General features: G+C 34.6%; 1 protein-coding gene across 1 annotated transcript in view; it reads left to right on the plus strand.

Moving 5' to 3' along the window:
• The window catches only part of LOC110401113 (formin), a 128,515-nt gene that overhangs the window by 51,214 nt on the left and 57,492 nt on the right, over positions 1 to 19,809 (plus strand). The window contains exons 6-10 of the mRNA XM_021401819.1: positions 939 to 1,026; positions 9,879 to 9,940; positions 10,688 to 10,776; positions 15,919 to 16,048; positions 17,500 to 17,646. Of these exons, the coding sequence (XP_021257494.1) occupies positions 939 to 1,026; positions 9,879 to 9,940; positions 10,688 to 10,776; positions 15,919 to 16,048; positions 17,500 to 17,646 (516 nt within the window). The remainder of the gene's footprint in view (positions 1 to 938; positions 1,027 to 9,878; positions 9,941 to 10,687; positions 10,777 to 15,918; positions 16,049 to 17,499; positions 17,647 to 19,809) is intronic.

Consider the following 19,809-nt stretch of genomic DNA (forward strand, 5'->3'; position numbering starts at 1 on the left):
GACTGATAAATATCAGTATCACTAATTTTAATCAGCAGGTTAATCAGCATAACTTCCTCAAAGTTTCCCTCTCCCAATTTCCTTCTCTTCCCTCCACTCAACATCTGAAAGATTACGATCTAAATGTTGGTTACTATACTAACAAGTATCTGTTACCCAAAATATGAACAAAACCCTCAAATCCATTTAGATTGTGAAAGGGGAGGAAGAAGTACAATCAGACAGAAGTGAAAGAAATCCTTTCAATAACCCATACTGATCCAGAAGGAGTGTTGAAAGTGCATAAGAAAACATATCTCCAATTCTCTTTGGTCAAGAGACGAACCTCTGTCAATCAGAGTAAAATGTACTCTTACTGAAAAATCAACTCTGAGATAAACTAAGGAATTTGTAATGTACTCAGAGTATCAAAAGAGTATTTTGAAAGAGTGGTCAGGCACTGGAATGGGCTGCCCAGGCAGATGGTTGAGTCACTGTCCCTGGAGGGGTTCAAGAAATGTTAGATGCTGTGCTAAGGATCATGATTTTAGTGGGCAAATACTGGTGATAGGTGGATGGTTGGACTTGGATGAACTTAGGGGTCTTTTCCAAACTTGGTAATTCTGTGATTCTGTGACAGCTTAAATAGTTTTGCCCTAATGAGCTTAAGGAGAACTGTTAAAAAGTATCTTCTAGAATCAAGATTTTCTGCACTTTCAATTTTACTTTTTAATAGCATGCTTCAAGTAAGAGCTAATGCGGTGAGAATTAAAACTTACATTTATCAAGTATTCATTAAGGTGCTGAGCATCAACATGAGATAAAGACCCTACTGCTTCATTTATTTAATAAAAATATTTGGAGACACATTGAATTTAACTCAGTTATGTGAGTTTATGTGAATGAAGAATTTGCAGAGTGTTTATTTGATCTCAGATAATTTTGAATTATCTTTCTAGATTATCAAATTGTTGGATGGAAAACGATCACAAACTGTAGGAATTTTAATATCCAGTTTGCACCTGGAGATGAAGGATATTCAGCAAGGTAAGCAGTTCAGAACTACAATGTATGATATGTACATAGATATTTTCTTATAGGACCACTCAGAGAATTTCTTATAATATGTACTTTGAGTGTGGCCCTCTTTATTATATCTGAAGAATTATTCTTCCAGAATATTCCTGTAGAAGTAAAAGTTTCAACTAAATAACTAGAAGCAAATTTTGGTACAACTCCTGTACCTTTTCAGTTCATATATCACTTTCAGTAGTATTTTCTCAAGGTGGTTTCATACTCCTGCATTCTTTTTGCTTAAGCAAGTCTCACATGAACAAAAGTTAAATAGAGGTTTTGTATACAAGTCTTTAGGACTTCGAACATACTGTATGTATTTGTTGAATATTTACATTTTGTTTCATTAGCAACATGAAAAGTACATTCAAAACTGATGCAACTACCATGCAGAAATCAGGGAGATAATTACTGTATAGCATTTTTGAAGGCATTGGGCTACTCGGTGTATAAATTCAATCACTGGTAGAAATTATCTGAGTTTGGCAATGCAGCTGTACAGAAATAAAGATTTTTCAGAACCCTGGGGTAATTCAGATTCTGCTTATGTTCTGGATTTTAAAAGATATTGTTTAAGAATATTGTTTATTTCTTTTTCACATTTAAAAAAAAAAAGAAAATATCCACCATTTAAAACAACTGCTGGAAGAATTCAAGTTGATGTCTCCTTTTTTGCTATTGTTTTCCTTCCATCACATGCAAATGCTGGATAGAGTGTTGAGATGCTGCTGGCATTGATTATTGTTAATTTCAGAAGAGCCTTTGAGCATGTAGCACTTTAAAAGCACAAGGGCTTACAGATGGTTTTTGGATTGGAGGGAAAAAAGAAGGAACAACTTCATGCCTGCCAGTATTGTGTGAAAGGTATTAGAATGAGATGGGGGAAAAATGTTATTAAGAATCTGAATAATTTACCATCAGGAATTATAGCAGAATAGGATAGAATAGCAGCTGTAATGTAAAAACAGGGTAGTGTCTTTAGAAATTGTTTTTATTTTCCATGCCATGATGTTCTACTAAAACAAGTCACTGTAACTATCTGTAGCTGTCAGTTTGCCATTCTTCTGTAGCTTTTGAAGTCCTCTGGCCAATTTATGTCCAATTTAAGATAGAAGCATAAGTATTCAAAATGTTTGTAGTTATATATGCTACCATTCAAGTTTGAGTAAGCAGTTCACTTTTGAAGCAAATCTGCCAATTTTCCTCTTTGGTGTGTTTGCAGAGCAATGCAGAGCAGTCTCAGAGTGCACAATGATGACCTAGTTAAAAGTACAACTCCCTGAAATGTGTACAATATATGGGCTGTTTCTGTCTGCAGACTACAGAAGTACCCTGGTTGTAGTTGTAGATGTAGTTAATATAGTCCCACAAGTGTAATGAAAATTAGAACGTTAGTAGAAAAGAGACACTGAAACAAGTGCTTTCACTGAAGGAAAGTTTGTAACTCATCGCCCTCTCTATTCTGAGAGGTAGCAAATGACTGGCCTGTCACCACATTTGTTGCTCAAGGCAGCAATAGGGTATGCTTCTGCTTGGTTATGGAAACAACTAGGAGATACAGAAAGGATTCGGGAATACTGCTTGTGGAAATTAAAAAAAAAAAAGAGAGAGAATATTCAAACTAGTATGAATGGCTCTAATCAAGATCTATGTATAGATAAAGGTGTAGATTCTTTCTGGGGAAAAAACACAAGCAACCTGTTTGCAGACTCAAGCAAAACATCTACATCTGTTCTATTCTGTAGAAGGAACCTTTAGAAATGTGTACTGTAATGAAGACAACAGTATACTTATGTTTCTAGTGTGTGTTTATCCCATATTTTTTGTTTAATGTAGTCTCTGTGGAGTCCTGTCTATTAGCGGACAAATTCTTCAAGGGCTGCTATAGTCAGTATCAAAAAAAGGCCATGAAACACTCTTTACAACATTTAATCAAAAAAAGAATGTTATCATTTGGTGGTGAGTGTCAAAAGGTGGTTGTTCTGAATCTTTTTTTTTTTTTTTTTAGAAAGTAGAGTTAAAAAGAGTTACCTTTAAGAAACATGATAATTAAACACTCATCCCTTTTTTCAAACCACATTCCACTGCATAATTTGGTACACAAGAGGAAGAAGTTATTTTCTTTTCCAGCTTGCAACAGAGAATAAAGAAACTTGGAAGAAAGAGAATTGGAATAAAAAAAAAAAGGGGGGCACCTAATTTTATTTCAGGTTGTTCTGACCGTGTTTCTTAAAAATCCATGTACAAATGGATTTACTGTCTATAATGGATTAAGTGGCAGTTCTAGGAAAACTGTCCCCACATTACTTCTGTGAAGAATTGCCATTTGCGCACAGATGAATGCAAAAAAATAGAGAATTGCAGAGAAAATGAGATTAACCACAAGAAAAAGTACATATTTCTCTAAAATGCTGTGGGACTTCTATATTTGTAGGATTACTCTCTCACACTGGAATAAATAGCTTCACAGCATACTCTTTAGATAGCTCAGCAGTGCAAAACAAATAAGTGGCCATATCTGGCACACAGATGTTTCACTTTGCATTTGATAATGAGCCAGCTGCCACAGTTTGGGAAGGGAATCACCCACACATGTTTGTTTGAGGGAATGAAGTTCATCCTTTGCAGATAAATTTAAATTCTTGCTGTATCTGAGTACCATCTAGGGAGAAGACAGGGTAAAATTGAATAAACATTTTGTGTAGTACTGGCACTTCTATGATGCAGAGGGAAAGTTTATACTGCCATGCTGCACCTGTCAAGATACTCAATATCTGGTAGGGGGAAGAGGAAGAGTAAGCCTTCCCCACCATGTGTTGTAATGTTCTGAGAATGCTAACAAATTTTAACAATGAATCTGGTACTGAAGATGGTAATATAGTTCCTTGTTAGACCATTATTAATAATATTAATTTCCTGAGCCTAAGAAGTAGACAGAATATGTCTGTCTTAGTGAGCTTTGTAGAATCTCCATTTATATTTTAAAATCAAATAGTGATAATAAAGTTGTGGATAGGTTTGATATTATTTTCAAGCCATTGTCTGTTGTTGTTTTTTAAAACCTTCACACGAAAGAGATGAGGAATAGTGTAAATCAGCTGTTAGGTGTGGAACATGCTGTAATATTACACACTGACGGAGGTTTTCACAGCAGTGTACTTGTGTTACTTTTTTCTGTCATTGTTCAGCTGAAACATAACAGCTTGAGGGACAAATTTGTGGCTCAAGACTACTTGTGTGGCTTTGCTATTAAAATATTATGACTCACTCCATAGCGAGAAGATTCAGTTTTGTTTCTAATGGGAAATTTTGGTTATTAATGTATGCAAAGACCCTCTGTGGGTCCCAACTGCTTACTGACCAACATTCCAGTTACTCAAGTGGTTCCCTATGTAGTAGCTAGCAATAGCAGTAGTCTAGAAAGCAAATAATAGTAGTAATCTTTTGTGCAGTTTAGATCATCTGGGCTGACTTCCCATGACATTTGTTCAAGAGGAAACTAACAAAATTGTGGGGCAGCCCAGATGGAAAAGGTTTAGTAACTGAAAGCAGGATGTAGATAAAATTTGGATGCCTGTGTCCAAAAGAGTGATTCTCCCAAATCTCTCCCTACTTCTATAATACCTACATTTTTCTACTAAACTTGCAGAGCACCAGAAGTTCCGCTTCTGTGTGTTGCTGGTAATAATTCACTGTCTAATACCTCCTATTTCTGTTAGAACACGTTTACTATATGTTCTTACATACTGGCATATTTTCTTTGGGATTAAATCAACGAATGCGATGCATCACACAAGATGCACACTTTATAATCCACTGCACTCTTTGTGACAATAAGGTGACATATTAATCCATGCAGAACAGCTGTTGACTTTGCTAGCACATTTACCCAGTCAAATGTTTAACATAATAGCACTTTAATGATGTCAGAACTTAGCTGGTATGGCAAAGAAAAGAGAAAGTTGAACACAGATCCTTGGCATTATGACTAATTTAATACATATATACATATTTATTTCCTAGACTTTAAGTAATTAAGTATAATGGTTAAGATTCCATGTATTCTATCAGAAGACGACTGGACCACCTGTAATAGCATGTATGGAGACCTAGCATGTTTATTGTGCATTTGAAGCATACTTGTGTTCACTGATAATGTAAACTATGCAGTGACATGTTATTCTATGAAGATACTAGAGAATATAGATCACATTTAGATGGGATGAATTTAAATTGATTTTGTTACAAAACCTGGCTTGTGCCATCTGCTTTTGTATATTTGTCTTTTGCCTAAAACATTTTGTGGAATGGAAACAAAGATAATAAAAGTTAAAACGTTCTGAAATTGTATGACTTTTGCCTCCGCACAGAATATTAAATACATACATTCTATGCATTCTATATACTATGCACAAAGCAGAGAGATGGCTGCATACCCATCTCAGAAGCAGGGAAGCAATTTCCTTTAAAAGTTATTTTCTTTGTTCTGGAAAATTCACAACATATGTTTTTGTGCATCTGCCTTGGGCATCCAGTCTAATGTGGGTAGGCTAACATTAGTGCCAGAGTCTTTTGCTTGTGTCTTCTTGCAGAAGTTGAGTTTTCCTACTCTTCTAAACCTACAGCATTCATATGGTGCTTCTTAATACTGTGTATTTGAATGTTTTTCTGTTATGTTATAGTTAAATGCTGGAGAAAATCTGTAAATGAGTTCAAAACACAAGATCAGTCAGAAGTAAACCAGAACAATTGTGATATTTTAGGTAGTTTTGCAAAGTAGGGATTTGTATTTAGCTGTCATAATCTCTTCCTAGTTGATTAGATTAGTAGCAGTTTCATTTACATGTCCCAGCGGTAGGCTTCATGTTCCCGTGATATTGAGCTTTACTCAGCAGAATGTAGTACATAAAAGAAGTCAAGTACTTCAGGCCAAATGAGTGAAACTTTGGCAAGCGCTTTTTATTTAAATGGCATATTTCTGTTTTATCATTAGAGGGCAGTTAAGATAATTTCTTCATATTTCATAGTTTAATTGTCATTTTAAGTGTCTTAATATTGCTAAGTATATGTAAGCTCTGTCATCAGGAATTAAATCCTGATTTAACCAAAATGTGCATAGTAGGAGCGAAGCTGTATATCAGGGTCAGCCTTAAGACTCTCGGTATTTAAGCAAGTTGAGAGAGATATCTTTTTCATGTTTGATCTTTAAGGTCTACATTTGTATGAGAACTGCAGACAGTATGCTTTAAATTCTCAGCTTTTCTTTGGTTTACATTTTTGAAGTGATAAAATAGAGTATGTGAAAAATCTGTGCCGGTAGGGAATCTGTTTTTTACAGTTAGATTCGTTTTAAAAAGTCTGTTAAAACCTTTGCTAAAAGTTTATGTTTGAAGCAATACTCTTAGTATGTGAAATGTAGTTGGCAAGTATTTTTATGTGTGCTTGTTAGTTTGAATGCATGATGCTGATCTGTTTTTTGTCCTAGCTGACGGTTATTATATCCTAATGGGTGCAGCCCTGCACTAATGATCCTTGTGTATATAAATTCTTCTTGTTGTGAGCAGACACCATAGGCCACATAAAAATGTTTGCCTCAATTTCCCTGCAAGAAAGGATCTCAGAAACCAGACTTGGCCAAGTAACAGGTTTTTTAAAGGTAGAGGAACCCAATAAAATTACCAGCTTTTCACAGCATGAGTCTACTTCCTTTCGACATATTGTGAGGTGTAGGTGAAATATTCTAACTTAACTGACAGTGTAAGAAAGACAGCTAACTAGAAAGCAAGATAAAAGTAAAAACCACCAATGATGATTGATATTGTAATAGCTATTAATTGTTTTGGAGCCTCTTTTGTAGATTTATGATACTTCACCTATATTACTTACACTTATATGAGTCTTGATATAATGAAATGTAATACGTTTAAGTATCATGATTAGATTCACAGTGTATGGAAGAGGATTTTGAAAAAATATCAGAGCTTTTATTAATTTTTAATTATATTAAAATATGTATGATTAAAGCTTGGCTTTTTTTTTAACAGAAAAATTAAGAAGTTTTTTTTCAGCTCTAAGAAAAAAAGTAAAATGATTAGTTTATTTGATCTAGTGTAATAGGTTTTTTTCATCTGCCCCAACTCAAGTTAATTTACACAGTATACTGTGAATGTATTGCGCATGCTGTATTTTAAGAATATGAAGAATACCAAGACACCTGTGAATTGTGGGGGATTCCTTGCAGCTTTTAAAATCAATGTGTGTGTTTTTTTTTTAAATGACCAATTTTTGTAATTTTACGCTCTTGTTTTTGTGTTCTGCTGCAAATGCATTTTACATTGATTGATCAGTTTGAGTGGAAAGAGATAGAAGGACAAAGGTAAAGATATTAAAATACACAAAGATTAAATAAACGTGTCTGCTGTAGATTTTGGCAGTACTTCTGATTTTCTGGAAGTGTGTCTCTACATGTACTAACATCCTAAGATGTCAAACTATCATACTATATTGAATTAATATAGCTAGATTTTTAACTGTGCCCTATCTGCACGGGCATTGCCAGTAACAGCAGGTCAGGTTTTATATCAAATATGTCAGAAAATGTTTTCCTGGTACTTCTATGGAAATACACAGTTGCACCAAAAGATAAAATAACTCAAATCAATGTCTCTTAAAACTGCTTATTCTTAATTTCGTTTCAAATATGCTACCTTATCAGATTCAGTTTTACTGGATTAATTTCAATCATTTTGGCGTAGAAAACAGTTTATCGTGTCACCAGTGCTATTTTCTTAGGTTTGTTGTTAAGTACAGAAATGCTAATCAGAATTTAGCACTTTGCAAAATTGGGGCCTTTCTTGATAGATCTGTGACAGTTAAGATGTACAAATCTTGATGTTGTTATTAATGTGTTCTTTTTTTAAACTCCATGCTGTCATCCTAGTAGTTCTGTACTTAAAAGATCTACTCTTTCTTACATGTTTTGTATTTCTATTATGAGTTCAACTTACCTCCTATTAGCTGCTTTCCTAAATAACTCTGTAGTAATAAATTTTTCTTCATAAGCAGATTTCAGAGTACCCCAAAATAGGATCATAGTGAAACCACAAGAGAGAAATGTTGAACTAAATATATGCATTTAAAAATCCTAAAAATTAAATGTGTTAGACTGTGAAATCAGTTTTCCAATAGTTTTTCCAGTGTCTTTGGTTCTATTGATATTTCATTGGATAATGCAAAAGATAATTAAATTCATGGAACTGTCTTGCTAGAGGGAACAGATGATCTCATATATTCAATCCATAATGATTTTTCTTTAAAAACAGAATTTGGTTTAGCTCTGTAGCTTGGGTTTTATGTTTGTTTACACTTTGGGGTTTTTTTCAGTCTTTGAAATAAGACAAAAGCTGGAGATAGTGCTGTTCTTTTCCCCTGATACTGCCTTCTTCCATATAATTCTTTACTTCTAACCAAGATGTAATGTCAACAGATTGAATCATAATTGACAGGCAAAATTTTAAAGCATTCTAAATGTCATTAAACCTTTTAATAAAATTAATTACGCTGACACAGAGAAAATTTACTAGCCTGCTGGTTAATTTGACAATATAAAATCATGGGATAGGTGGAAGAGCACGCGAAAGCTTATTACTTTTAAATAATTATTTAAAGATGTGTTCCTTGGCCCCTTCAAACATGGATTGATAATACAGCAAAAGCTTTTAAAATCTTCTAAATTCACAAGTAGTCAAGTTTCCTTTGAAGAAATCTTGTCCAGTTGAAATTTAAAGCTACCAAGTACTTGTGACTGAATGCGTCACTGATTATGTGGAAAACTGGTAAAGGCCTTAATCTTGATTTTTTTTTGGATTAGTGTTCCCAGTAACACTTAAACATAGATCAGTAGTTCGGAAATTGTGCCCAACCCTTTTATGAATCATGGTGAAACGGTGTTCCCAAAAAGTAAAACATCCAAAGGTATTCATCTGCCATTGTGCGTATCTTAGCTTACGGGAATTTTGCATTAGAGAGCACCATGAACCAGTAGTTTTGCCTAAATTGTAGTGGAATTTGCAAATGTTGGAAGCACATAACACTGTATAATCCGAGTGTAGTTGCATTTGGAAGAAAGCTAGGAAGCATTTTGAGACTTTTTTTTTTGGTAATGAGGAATAATTTTTTATTGAAAAGTACACTTCGGGTGTCTGCATGAGATTTAGAAATCTTTGTCTGGAAATTTTCTTGTAGGTAATTTTCTGGTGGATCAAGCGAACTCAAATGTGAAATTTTCTGTGAAGATACCTTAAAAACCTGTAACAGAATCTGAATTTTCTTGCAAGGTTGTCTACCTGTCTAATTCCCAAGCTTGCTAGCTCCAAGACAAGCAGTTTTCATAATTCTCCCAGTCTCCCAGTTTTCATAATTCTGGTGTCCCATGCACACAGGGACAATTTAAGTGCTCCAACTCAGTTCCTTCCTATCCAGCCTTCTATGCTACTGTGAAATCTGTGCTGTTCATTGTCTGATATCCAGTATTCCCGGTCTGGCCAGCTACACAAGAAGTTGAACACTTGGCAGGTTATAGCCTTGACTGCTGAATGTACTGAAGAGTAGGACTCCGTTCTCCTGAGGCGGTTTATAATAAGTTCTTGTATGAGTGCTGCAATTCAAAATCAGAACAAAAATACAGTGTTGAAAATAGTAAAATATTATCTGGATGTAAATATGTTCTTTAACTAGGTCAGATCTCTTTCACATATTTTCCAGGAAACAGGAGTGAACTCACAGTATGCTTTCTAGCAACTAATTTGTGATTGTATCCCATACAGCTATTCTGTGTGTTGATGACTCCGTAGTAGATCTGGAAACACTGGAAGCGCTATATGAAAATGTAAGTAAGTTGAGATATGTCTGTGGTTAATCGCCATAGCTCACAGAAATTCAGGCATACATTTTATTTTATGTTGTCATTTTTGACTAGAGATCTTATGTAGGAAAAGTCTTTAAGGAGTTTAACAATAATCAAATAGGCAACATCAAAAAATACTACTACTGAGATACATATTTCTCTGACTGACTTAGTTCTTAAAAGTCAAAAATTTAAACCAGGGGCCTGCTTTTGGAATCGGGCTAAAATGATGTAATTGCAAATGATGTAACAGTAACAAAAGATGAAGCACCTATCACTTGTCTCTTCTGTACTACCTGAAAAATACTGGCCTTACCTAAGGCCTGCTGTGTGCTAATATGCTCTGTTCTCTTATCCAAGATGTTAGTGGCTAAAACAGTTAGCTCAAGCTAGTGCATTGCTCTTCTTACCCAAGTTGCTCTGCAGATAGTGTTCATGAATTTAAGCTGTGTGAGTCTGAAGTTGTATACAAGAATGCATTTACACTTGGCTGTAGAAATACCAGAGCTACCTCTCTGATCTAAGTGCTTTGAAGCGTCCTTTAGCAATATTTGTACTGCTATGTTCTCCAAGTCAGTGCTAGCTCATGGATCCTCAGGAGCCTTGCTCTTTTGCATGTTCTAAATATGTCCATCTAAAAATATAATTATTTGCAGACAAACAGGTACATTAGCAATTTATTAATTTGTTAAAAAATAGTTATTAATTACTTTATATTAACTCATTCAGAGAGCACAAAAGGATGAATTGGAAAAAATCAAGCAATATTATCAGACTTCAAAAGAGGAGGAACTGAAGCTTCTGGATAAACCAGAACAGTAAGGTTTTTTTTGTTTCTTTTACTATTTTATTGCTCTGTAGTGTATGGTCCTTTGATTATATGTTTAAAGGAGATTTAGATACACAATTTCTTGCTAGTTAATTTTAAACACTTTTTTGTATTTCAAGGTATGATGTGAAGTTTGCATTTGTGTCACTTTTTTCAGACATTTAGAGGTATACTAGATCAACTAGATCATCATTCTATTTCCATTCTCTCATTTGTAAAAAGCTTGTCCTTCCCATAGAGCTCTAAGGCTAAATTAGTGTCCCATGAAGCAGAACCAGACTGATTTTGATTGTTGATACTTGGAAGATCTCCCCATATAGAGGGTTTTAGAGTCGTAGTATTAGAATCATAGAATGGCTTGCTTTGGAAGGGACCTTAAAGACCATTGGGTTCCAAAGCCAGTGCCATAGGGGCATTCATATATATGAATGTATGCAGCTGTATACCTTTCTGCCCCTGTTAGTGTGGAGGCAGTGATGTCCAGCTGTCCTTTTTGCTCTTTAAAATTACAGTGGTGCATGTGCAAATCTTGTAAGAATGAGAGCAAAGTGTTCAGCAGTTCCATAGAACCATAGAATGCCATGGGTTGGAAGGAACCTTAAAGATTACCCATATCCACCACCTGCTGTGGACAGGGCTGCCACCTACCGGATCAGGCTACCTAGGGTCCCCTCCAACTTGACATGGAATGCCTCCAGGGATGGGACACCCACAGCTTCTCTGGGCAGCCTGTGCCAGTGCCTTACCATCCTCTGCATAAAAAATTTCTTCCTAATATCTGATACAAATCTCCCCTCTTTTAGTTTTAATCCATTCCCCCTCGTCCTATCACTGTCTGCCTGTACAAAAAGTCCTATGACCAAGACAAAATGTACACTCAAGACATACTGACTGAAGACATACAAGGCTGATTCCACAGTTTGTCTCCTGTGACTTTTGTGAGCCGTGAGAAATGTCAGGATGAGATGGTTCCTAGGTGTTGTTCTTGCTGTTGTAATGCACTGTTGACCAACGTGAAAATCATAAAATCTGTGAACAACATGGTAATTCTGAATTTTATTTTAGTGTTTGTATTTAATTTCAGATTTAGGCCTCAAAGTAGTGTCCGTCTTCTATTGTTTTGCTGCTTTTCCCTATTTTTTCATCCTCTCCTAATCACAGCAATTTCCTGCACTGTGGCTTTTCTGCCATTTTGTACCCTTTTCTCTCTCTGTCTCTTTTTGTCTTTTCTTCTCTCTTTGGCATAAAAACAGGTAAGAAAAGGAAGAACTGAAGCAACAGAGGTAGCATACGACTGGTTGATGTCAGAAGTGTTCTATTTTTTCTCCATTAGACTGTTGGTGGTGAAGAGCAGATTTTGTTCTTCTTTCTCCTTACACAAAGCAGATAAATACTCGCTGCTAGTAGCTGCATGTAGTCCACAGGAAATAGGTTCATGTTAGGAGTTGCGGTTATCATGCTCTCTCATTTTTTACTTAAGAACACATATATCTTTAAAGATATACTAGCTTCTTCATGTATCCTGTATCCATGGTTTTCATTGCCTTAGTTTGGAGTATAATAATACATTCTGTGACTAGTTTATGTTTTCCAGAGTTTGAATCATTGGGAACAACCTGCAAGTCTGAAATAAATATAAATGTATTTTGTGTTCCGGAGAATACGAGTCTTGTAGAGCTCTAGACTTGTAAAAGGTTGTCCTTTTTTGTAAATTATAGCACAGAGAGGTTGATCCTAAATGCAGAGTTGGATTTAGGCTATCATTGTTCCATAATTAAAATTAAAGAACTGCACATAAAGCAGTTGTGCCTGATCATTCAAAATAAAATAGTGGTGTGAAAGGCAAAAGCTATTCTTTATCAATTATTCCACTGCTTCTGAAAGTCTTAATTATCCTCTTTTTACTGTTAAACTGTATAGGCTAAGAAAATTAGTTTGTCAAAACGTTGCCTCAAGGAGGAAACAATTTGCTGATGACTTCAGTAATTTTTAGTGCTCTTTAAAGGGAACATCCTTTCTGAAAACTCAGCAGATCATGTGCTGCTTGTTTAGTTGTCCAAGTCAGCCCCTAAATCAGCCTATATGCCAAATTCGAGTTTTATTGGAACTGCATTTGCATATTAACTCCATACAATGTTTAAGGCGGAAAAGTGCAAAATTGTAGGTATGGTTAAAATAATTTGCTAGAGGGCATGAGCCTGATGTGCTTAATAAGGATCAGAATAAAAAGTGCAAAGTAAACTTGTTATAAATGGTTGTAAATACTAGACATTCACATTCATATGCTGAAAACATTGACTTGAACTCACTGAAGTCTTATAGAAGTCTTTGCCATTTAAAATGGCTTGGATTCACAAACAAATAGAAAGCTTTACTGGTATCATGAATGCTCTCCTTCACATGTGATTTTGATCTGTTTTACTAGCATATTACACTTGCTATTGTTTGCACGAACTGTAAATATACCTCAGCAACATGACAATATTGCCCTAAATTATGCTTCATGATAATAGTTGTTAAAATGCTAATATTCATTAACACAATAAAAAATTATATGAATAATTGGCCACAACTTGAGGCTTTCCTAGCAGGATACAGATGCTTTAGCTTGTTTCCAAGAAGATCCTGTGAGTTGTAATACAATCTCTGTGAAGTCTTTGCAACTCTGAAAGAAATACTAAAGAAGGAAATGGTAGCAAAACATGGTACTGAGCAGTTCTGTTTTATATGTAGTTTTAATTCAGGAAGTAGTGGACTATTAATAATTGCAAATAAAATAAAGCTTTTTGTCCAATCAGTGCTATTTGCTTGACTTCTACACACAAAGAACTTCCATTTACTTCAGTTTAAAGCCTGCTGGCTCCCTTAGAAGATTGAATAATAAGATGCACCTTTTTCTCTCCCCTTCCCCCCTCCCCCCAGTTTCTTAATTTTATATTCATCAAATGTGGGTAAATGTAAATTGATAAATAGTTTATGATCAGCCTTCTTTATTTCTCTTCTGAAATAATATTCTGTTGTACTAACAGCATGAAAATATACCTGACTTTGAAAGTACTCTCAAGGCCTCTGTTATAAGGTTCTGGTAGGATAAAAGAGCTCTCAAATGAATGTATTTTTTATTTACAGTTTCTGCAGGAGAGGAGTAAATGGACCTCACACAGATGAATAACAAATTCTCTGTTTACTTTAGGCCATGGAAATTGTAGCAATGAGAATCCAAAATTATGTCACGGTCATCTCATTGTAACTTTGAGTCAAAATCATACTTTTCTCATTTTAAAATTGCAAAACTGATTGAACTAAGAGTATTCTTTTCTCTGAAAAAGCTCTGTCCACATGAATGTGGTGGTTTATTTTTGATAGCCGCAGGTTCGTGCTGTGACATTCTGTTTAGTAACTGCTAACATCGATTCCCCTTTGTGATTGATTTCAGTTACAAATGTTCAGTCCGGATATTTACAATGAATACTTTGAATTCCAAAATCTGGATACATTTTCTTGTTATGCTAAAGCTCTTAATTCTCAGCATAGTTATGTAGTATTCCAAAGACCAGAAATGTAAATGAAAGTCCCTTTTTCAAGGGAAGGCAAGAAAAGAAAATGTGTCAATTTGATTTTTAAATTTAAAATGTTACAATGTATGTATGTCAGAACTTTTGTGAACTGCTTGGGTCTTTTCTTGCTTTTGTTTCTCTCACACGAAGTACTTATAAAATATCCTCTTTTTTTTTTTTCCTGGCAATACCATTCATTCCCAATAGGAAGCATTTTTATTAATACCAGCTTGGCATTTCTTTTTTTCCCGCTGCTTCAATGCAAGAGCCAAGCCTGGCCTCCCCAGCCCTTCTCTCAGTAGATTTTCTCATCAGGCAAGAAAGAAAAAGGAAAAATGATCGCTAGTTTCACACCAGCCACAGGTGGATGTTACCATTTTTTTAGACACTCACTGTGTATTGAGCAACACATTGCATGCATTAGGCATTATTAAAGATATTGATATTAGTTATTATAAAAGAAAGAAATAGTTTGAAGAAATCAGATGAATTGCTTTAAATAATTAAAATGAATTTAATAATAATTCAAGCTAATAATCATTCAGAATATGTCCCAGAATTCAGTAAGGTAAAAGAATCTTTAAGTCATCGCATTAAAGGGGATCTAAGAATACCTGTAGACAGGAGAATACAAGAGTTCTTCTGTAGTGATATTGGAGCAAAATATTTCCCCCTGGATTTCAAAAAAGCATATGTAGCACTGAAATCATTGACACAAAACCCACAAAGCAAATTATGCAAACTCTGTTATTTTAAGAAATGTTAAAGTTTCTTGTATTATTGAGCCTAACTCTTAAATTTTAAATTGAAGAAGCAAAAAGGAAATAATTATTTGTGCCTTTGAGTGCTTTCATTTTGTGATATTTGAACTGAAGTTGTTAAATATACTTTATTTTTATTTTCTGAAGAGTTAAAAGAAAAAAGCTGGAATAGCATCATGAGAAGAGTAGGTATATGAGTAGGGATAATGAACAGATAGAGAAAGTAACTTTTCAGAACAGTGAAGAGAGAGATCATTTGCAAGTATTTGAGAGTTAAACACACAGCTGGGTGCATTACCATAAAACATGTTGCTATATAATTGGAAGTGTGGTGCAAATTAGTAAAAGAAAATTGATATTGAGCATCAGAAGAAATTTCTTGGCAGATATTATGTATTAAGAAATTAATTTGTAGGAATATGTTGAGTTCTGTATTGCTGGGCACATTTTAAAATGAAGCAAAAAGCACACGAGCAAAAGTGGTACATAGATTGTGATTCTCTAGCCTTTTTTTTTAATGACCTTGGTTTATGATTCCTCTTGTTTGCTAGGCATCACATTTGTGATAATTACTGGGTTAATGTCATAAGAGTCAATGTCTTGCATTTTTCTTCATATAAATAGGACTGCTTAACACATTGAGCATAAAGAACACTGAGCATAAAGAATACAGCAATTATAAGTTGTCAGAATTATTTTGATTCAGTGTTAAAGATTGCAGGTATGTATTTTACAGTGCAAGAGCTTTAATTCATTATGTACCCCACAGATATGAAATGTAGCAATTCATTAGTATTCTTTTTTTTTCCACAGATTTTTATATGAATTGTCTCAGATCCCCAATTTCACAGAACGAGCTCAGTGTATTATTTTCCAGTCAGTTTTCTCTGAAGGGATAACATCAGTTCACAGGAAAGTTGATATCTTAACTCGTGTTTCCAAGGTAAGCCCTAACGGAAACTAAATAAAAGCATAATATATTTTAGATTACTCATGTTTTTGTTTGTTTTACCAAAAGTGATGAACCTTAAGCCTGATTATTGACTTCCTAGGAAAATGAAATTTATTCATATTTTTAGCTGCTTATATGAACACGAGGAGAAGGAATGAGGGAAGGTGAGTTCTGTGTAATGTTGTGTGTTCTACACAAGACAATTTATTTTTACTTGAATGGCAGATTTTGATTACTTTGCATTATAAGTGAAATACATAATCTAAAAAATTGATATTAATTATCAAACTAACTTATGTGTACATGACCATGCAAAGTTACTTTTCTTGCATACTGTTATGGTTGCCATCAGCAGTAGCTGCCTATAGGGTGCAGTAACTTATTCATTTCCCATTGTATCCATAAATTTCTGTTACTCTGATACAGCAGTTTTGTAGTACTTCTCAAGATCTAAGATTCCTATGTAATAAATGATTGAAGAGAAGATTTTGAAATTATAACAAATAAATATGAAAAGTAAAATGATGTAAGAATTAAAAGAGAAATGAAATAGTGTTCAGAAGGTATAACATCTTGGCCAGGATGTAATTTTATTTTGTTTTTTATTATTTACTATGTGAAGTGTGTCTTTTGAACAACTTTCTGCCACAAACTACCCATGCTCTATCCCTTCAGATACTTTTTGTATATTCTGATAATAAAAGTAGTTACTTATTGTTACCTTTCGAAAGGAGACATAGATAAGGAAGTGGCTTTATATGACATCAGGAAAGAGGCATTACCCTTAGTTTACTTTAGAGGAGCTCACATGACAATTGATATTTTCAGTTAGAGTCAGATTCAGATCTTGGCTGATAAGATTGATGTCTTTATATGGAATTTAAAATAATTTTTTAATGATTCACTGTGTTTCTAGATTTCTTTTTTCTTTCAAGGCATTGAAATTTTGTCCTTAACCCTGGTATATCTGCCCTTAGTATGAACTGAAATGTGAATTTTCAGAGCATGAGAACCAATGGGAAGCAGAGTGAAGATGACTGAGTCTAACCCAATGGCAGCAAAAATAACACATCTTCGTTTGACTGCATTGTGTAAACTCATGACAAACCACTTTGTCTGTAAGATTTTTTAAAGGCTACTAAGGATGTTTAGTAATCTGCAGTAAAACTTCCTCCATTAATCTTTTTGTCATCTACATAGTATGTAATGGTATATAATTTACCTCATGTGGATTAAGTTAAAGATAGTATCTTAGGCAGCTTTAGTCTAATAAATTCTTCCCTTAAATATTTGATTCATGTACCAGTTTTAGATTCCTTCCCTTGTAGCGCACATAAGAAACAAAACATTGTCTAGCAAAAATAGAATGTAAAAAGCTTTGTCATATGAGCAATTAAAATTTCTGTGCCAACAGATATTTCAGACTAATATCCATTTTCCAGGCTTTGCTGAACATGACAAGTGTAAAGGAGATTTTAGGTTTGATTCTGGCATTTGGAAACTACATGAATGGTGGGAATAGGACTCGAGGTCAAGCTGATGGATTTGGTTTGGAAATACTCCCCAAACTAAAAGATGTCAAAAGCAGAGTAAGTACTCATTTTTTGAGGACTACTTTTCTCAAATGATCTCTCTGTCAAAAGTTAATCTTGTCTCACTTCTTACCATTTTCTGCTTGAAAGAATGAGGCATTTTTGTACCATTTTCTAGTTTTTTTTTCTCTCAAGATTTTATCTTTCTCCTACACATATGCATGTCTCCATAATCTCCATAATCTCCTATTTCTCCTACTCAGTACCACTAAGGTAACTATGTAATATGAAAACCTTGTGTCTCTTTTATTAATAGAAACTTAAGTACAGTAGGTAGAGAAATGTGAAAGAGCACAGGCCACTGAAGTTTGTCTCCAACAAATGTCCCTTTTTTCTCTTGCTCTTAACTTAAGGTAGGTACATATGAGTAAAAAGTTTTTCAAGGTCAGGTTTGTAAAACAAATATCAGGAGGAGTTCTATGTAGAGTATACAAAAAACAATTATATATAAAGGGGATAAATATATATAAATTATAGGATTTTAATCCACTTCAAAAAGGTGTGTCAGATCCAACAAAGTTTTTTCAGTCCTTTTTTTTTTTTTTTTTTTTTTGCATTGGCTGTAGAATGGATGTTGAGAACGAATTCTGAATGGCATGCGGAAGAAAACACTTAAGAGATGGCAGTAAACTATTTTGTCAGAAACTGAGAACCATTAGCCTATTATTGGTTAGTCGCACTAGAATCAAAATAAGGTTCCATGAAAGTGTGCGCACCTTTTGAGAATGATGTTAACTTTCACTAGGGCAGATGAGGAGGTACTAGATAATCTAGGCAATGGAAACACCACTCAAAAGTCCATCTCTGCCAAAGCTAACCTGGATGCCACGTGGATATGGAAACTACTAAAGAGTAGGAGCTATTTTCTACTGTTGTTGGTACAGATTTGGAGGGTGAAAAAAAACTGTTCTCTCACACTCTTCTTTTTTTTACTTGAAGTGCTGTTCTGAACTGTAAGAAAGTTACAGTTTAAGGTTTTGCTCCCAGTTATGCTGGATGTACATAGGAATGCTCTCAGTTTGGGAGACTAAGCGATGTCAAATGAACAGTATGTCTAGGTAGCTTTTTATTTCACTTGTGAGTACCATCACTAGCAAAGAATAAAAACAAGATTTAATAAATTGTGCAGTGAACCACTGAATTTATGGATTTTTTTTCCAATTTATTTATACCTTTTGTCTCCTAACTCTTACTTTCCTCTTCACCACAGTTATTCGGTTGTCCCCTATAACAACTTTTCTTCCAGTACTACTCCATGGATGTGACACATGGGCTGCCTTTAGCTCCTAGTCAGCTAAAGTAGATTGCGGCCCAGCTTCCCAGCATTCATGTGTTCATTGGTCAGCCAGCTGCCATGAGGAAAGAATGTAAAACAACTGAGTTTTGCCTGACTTTTCTCAGATGAAGTATTAGTTTTAGTCCCCCTTTTCTATCTACCATGAACTTGTAAGAATTTTGTCTTCTCTGGGACTTTCCAATTTGGCTGGGTTTAGTTAGCACACTCCAAAATAATGAGTTATGAAAAAGAGTGACAGATGTACAGTGTAACTGCGTAAGACTTGTTCCTTAGCAAAACAAGATAAAAAATTACAGTTCTTATAGGTTTTTTTGGTAGCCAAAGTAAATATATTATTAGTTTATATTACTGTGAGGAATGGGACTAGTCTCCAAAATGCATAAAAATTCAAAGAGACCAGCTGCTATAGGCAGACATGAAACCTTAGGGACAATTGGAGACTGTACTTGCAAGGAAGAAGAATGGAGGGTCTTGCTTATTTAACAGTGTTGTGTCCTTTTTGGGAATTGTGAGCAAAAAATATGATTTCTAAGTAAGCTAAATTCAGGAAGCTAAGGTAAAATGTCCACGTTTAGTATCTTTAATTTCACATAAGTTTTTTTTATTGTCACATGAGCTGAGAAAAGTACTTGATACAGAGGTTAGAAAAAAAAAATCATAGCTCACTTCAGAATCTCTGTGTTTTGACTTCTGGAAGTACTGTTTAATCTAAAGTGATAGGTTTCATAGTTAAACATGTAGAAAAATGAACATATTTTACTTGAGAAGGGCAATCAAATATTCATAAGCCACCTCTGTTCTTTTTTGTCACACAGCCTGCCAGCAGTGTATTCTGTAGCTGCTAGATAAGCAGAGCGGTTTTA

Source organism: Numida meleagris, chromosome 6, assembly GCF_002078875.1.
Source record: "Numida meleagris isolate 19003 breed g44 Domestic line chromosome 6, NumMel1.0, whole genome shotgun sequence".
Classification (NCBI taxonomy): domain Eukaryota; kingdom Metazoa; phylum Chordata; class Aves; order Galliformes; family Numididae; genus Numida; species Numida meleagris.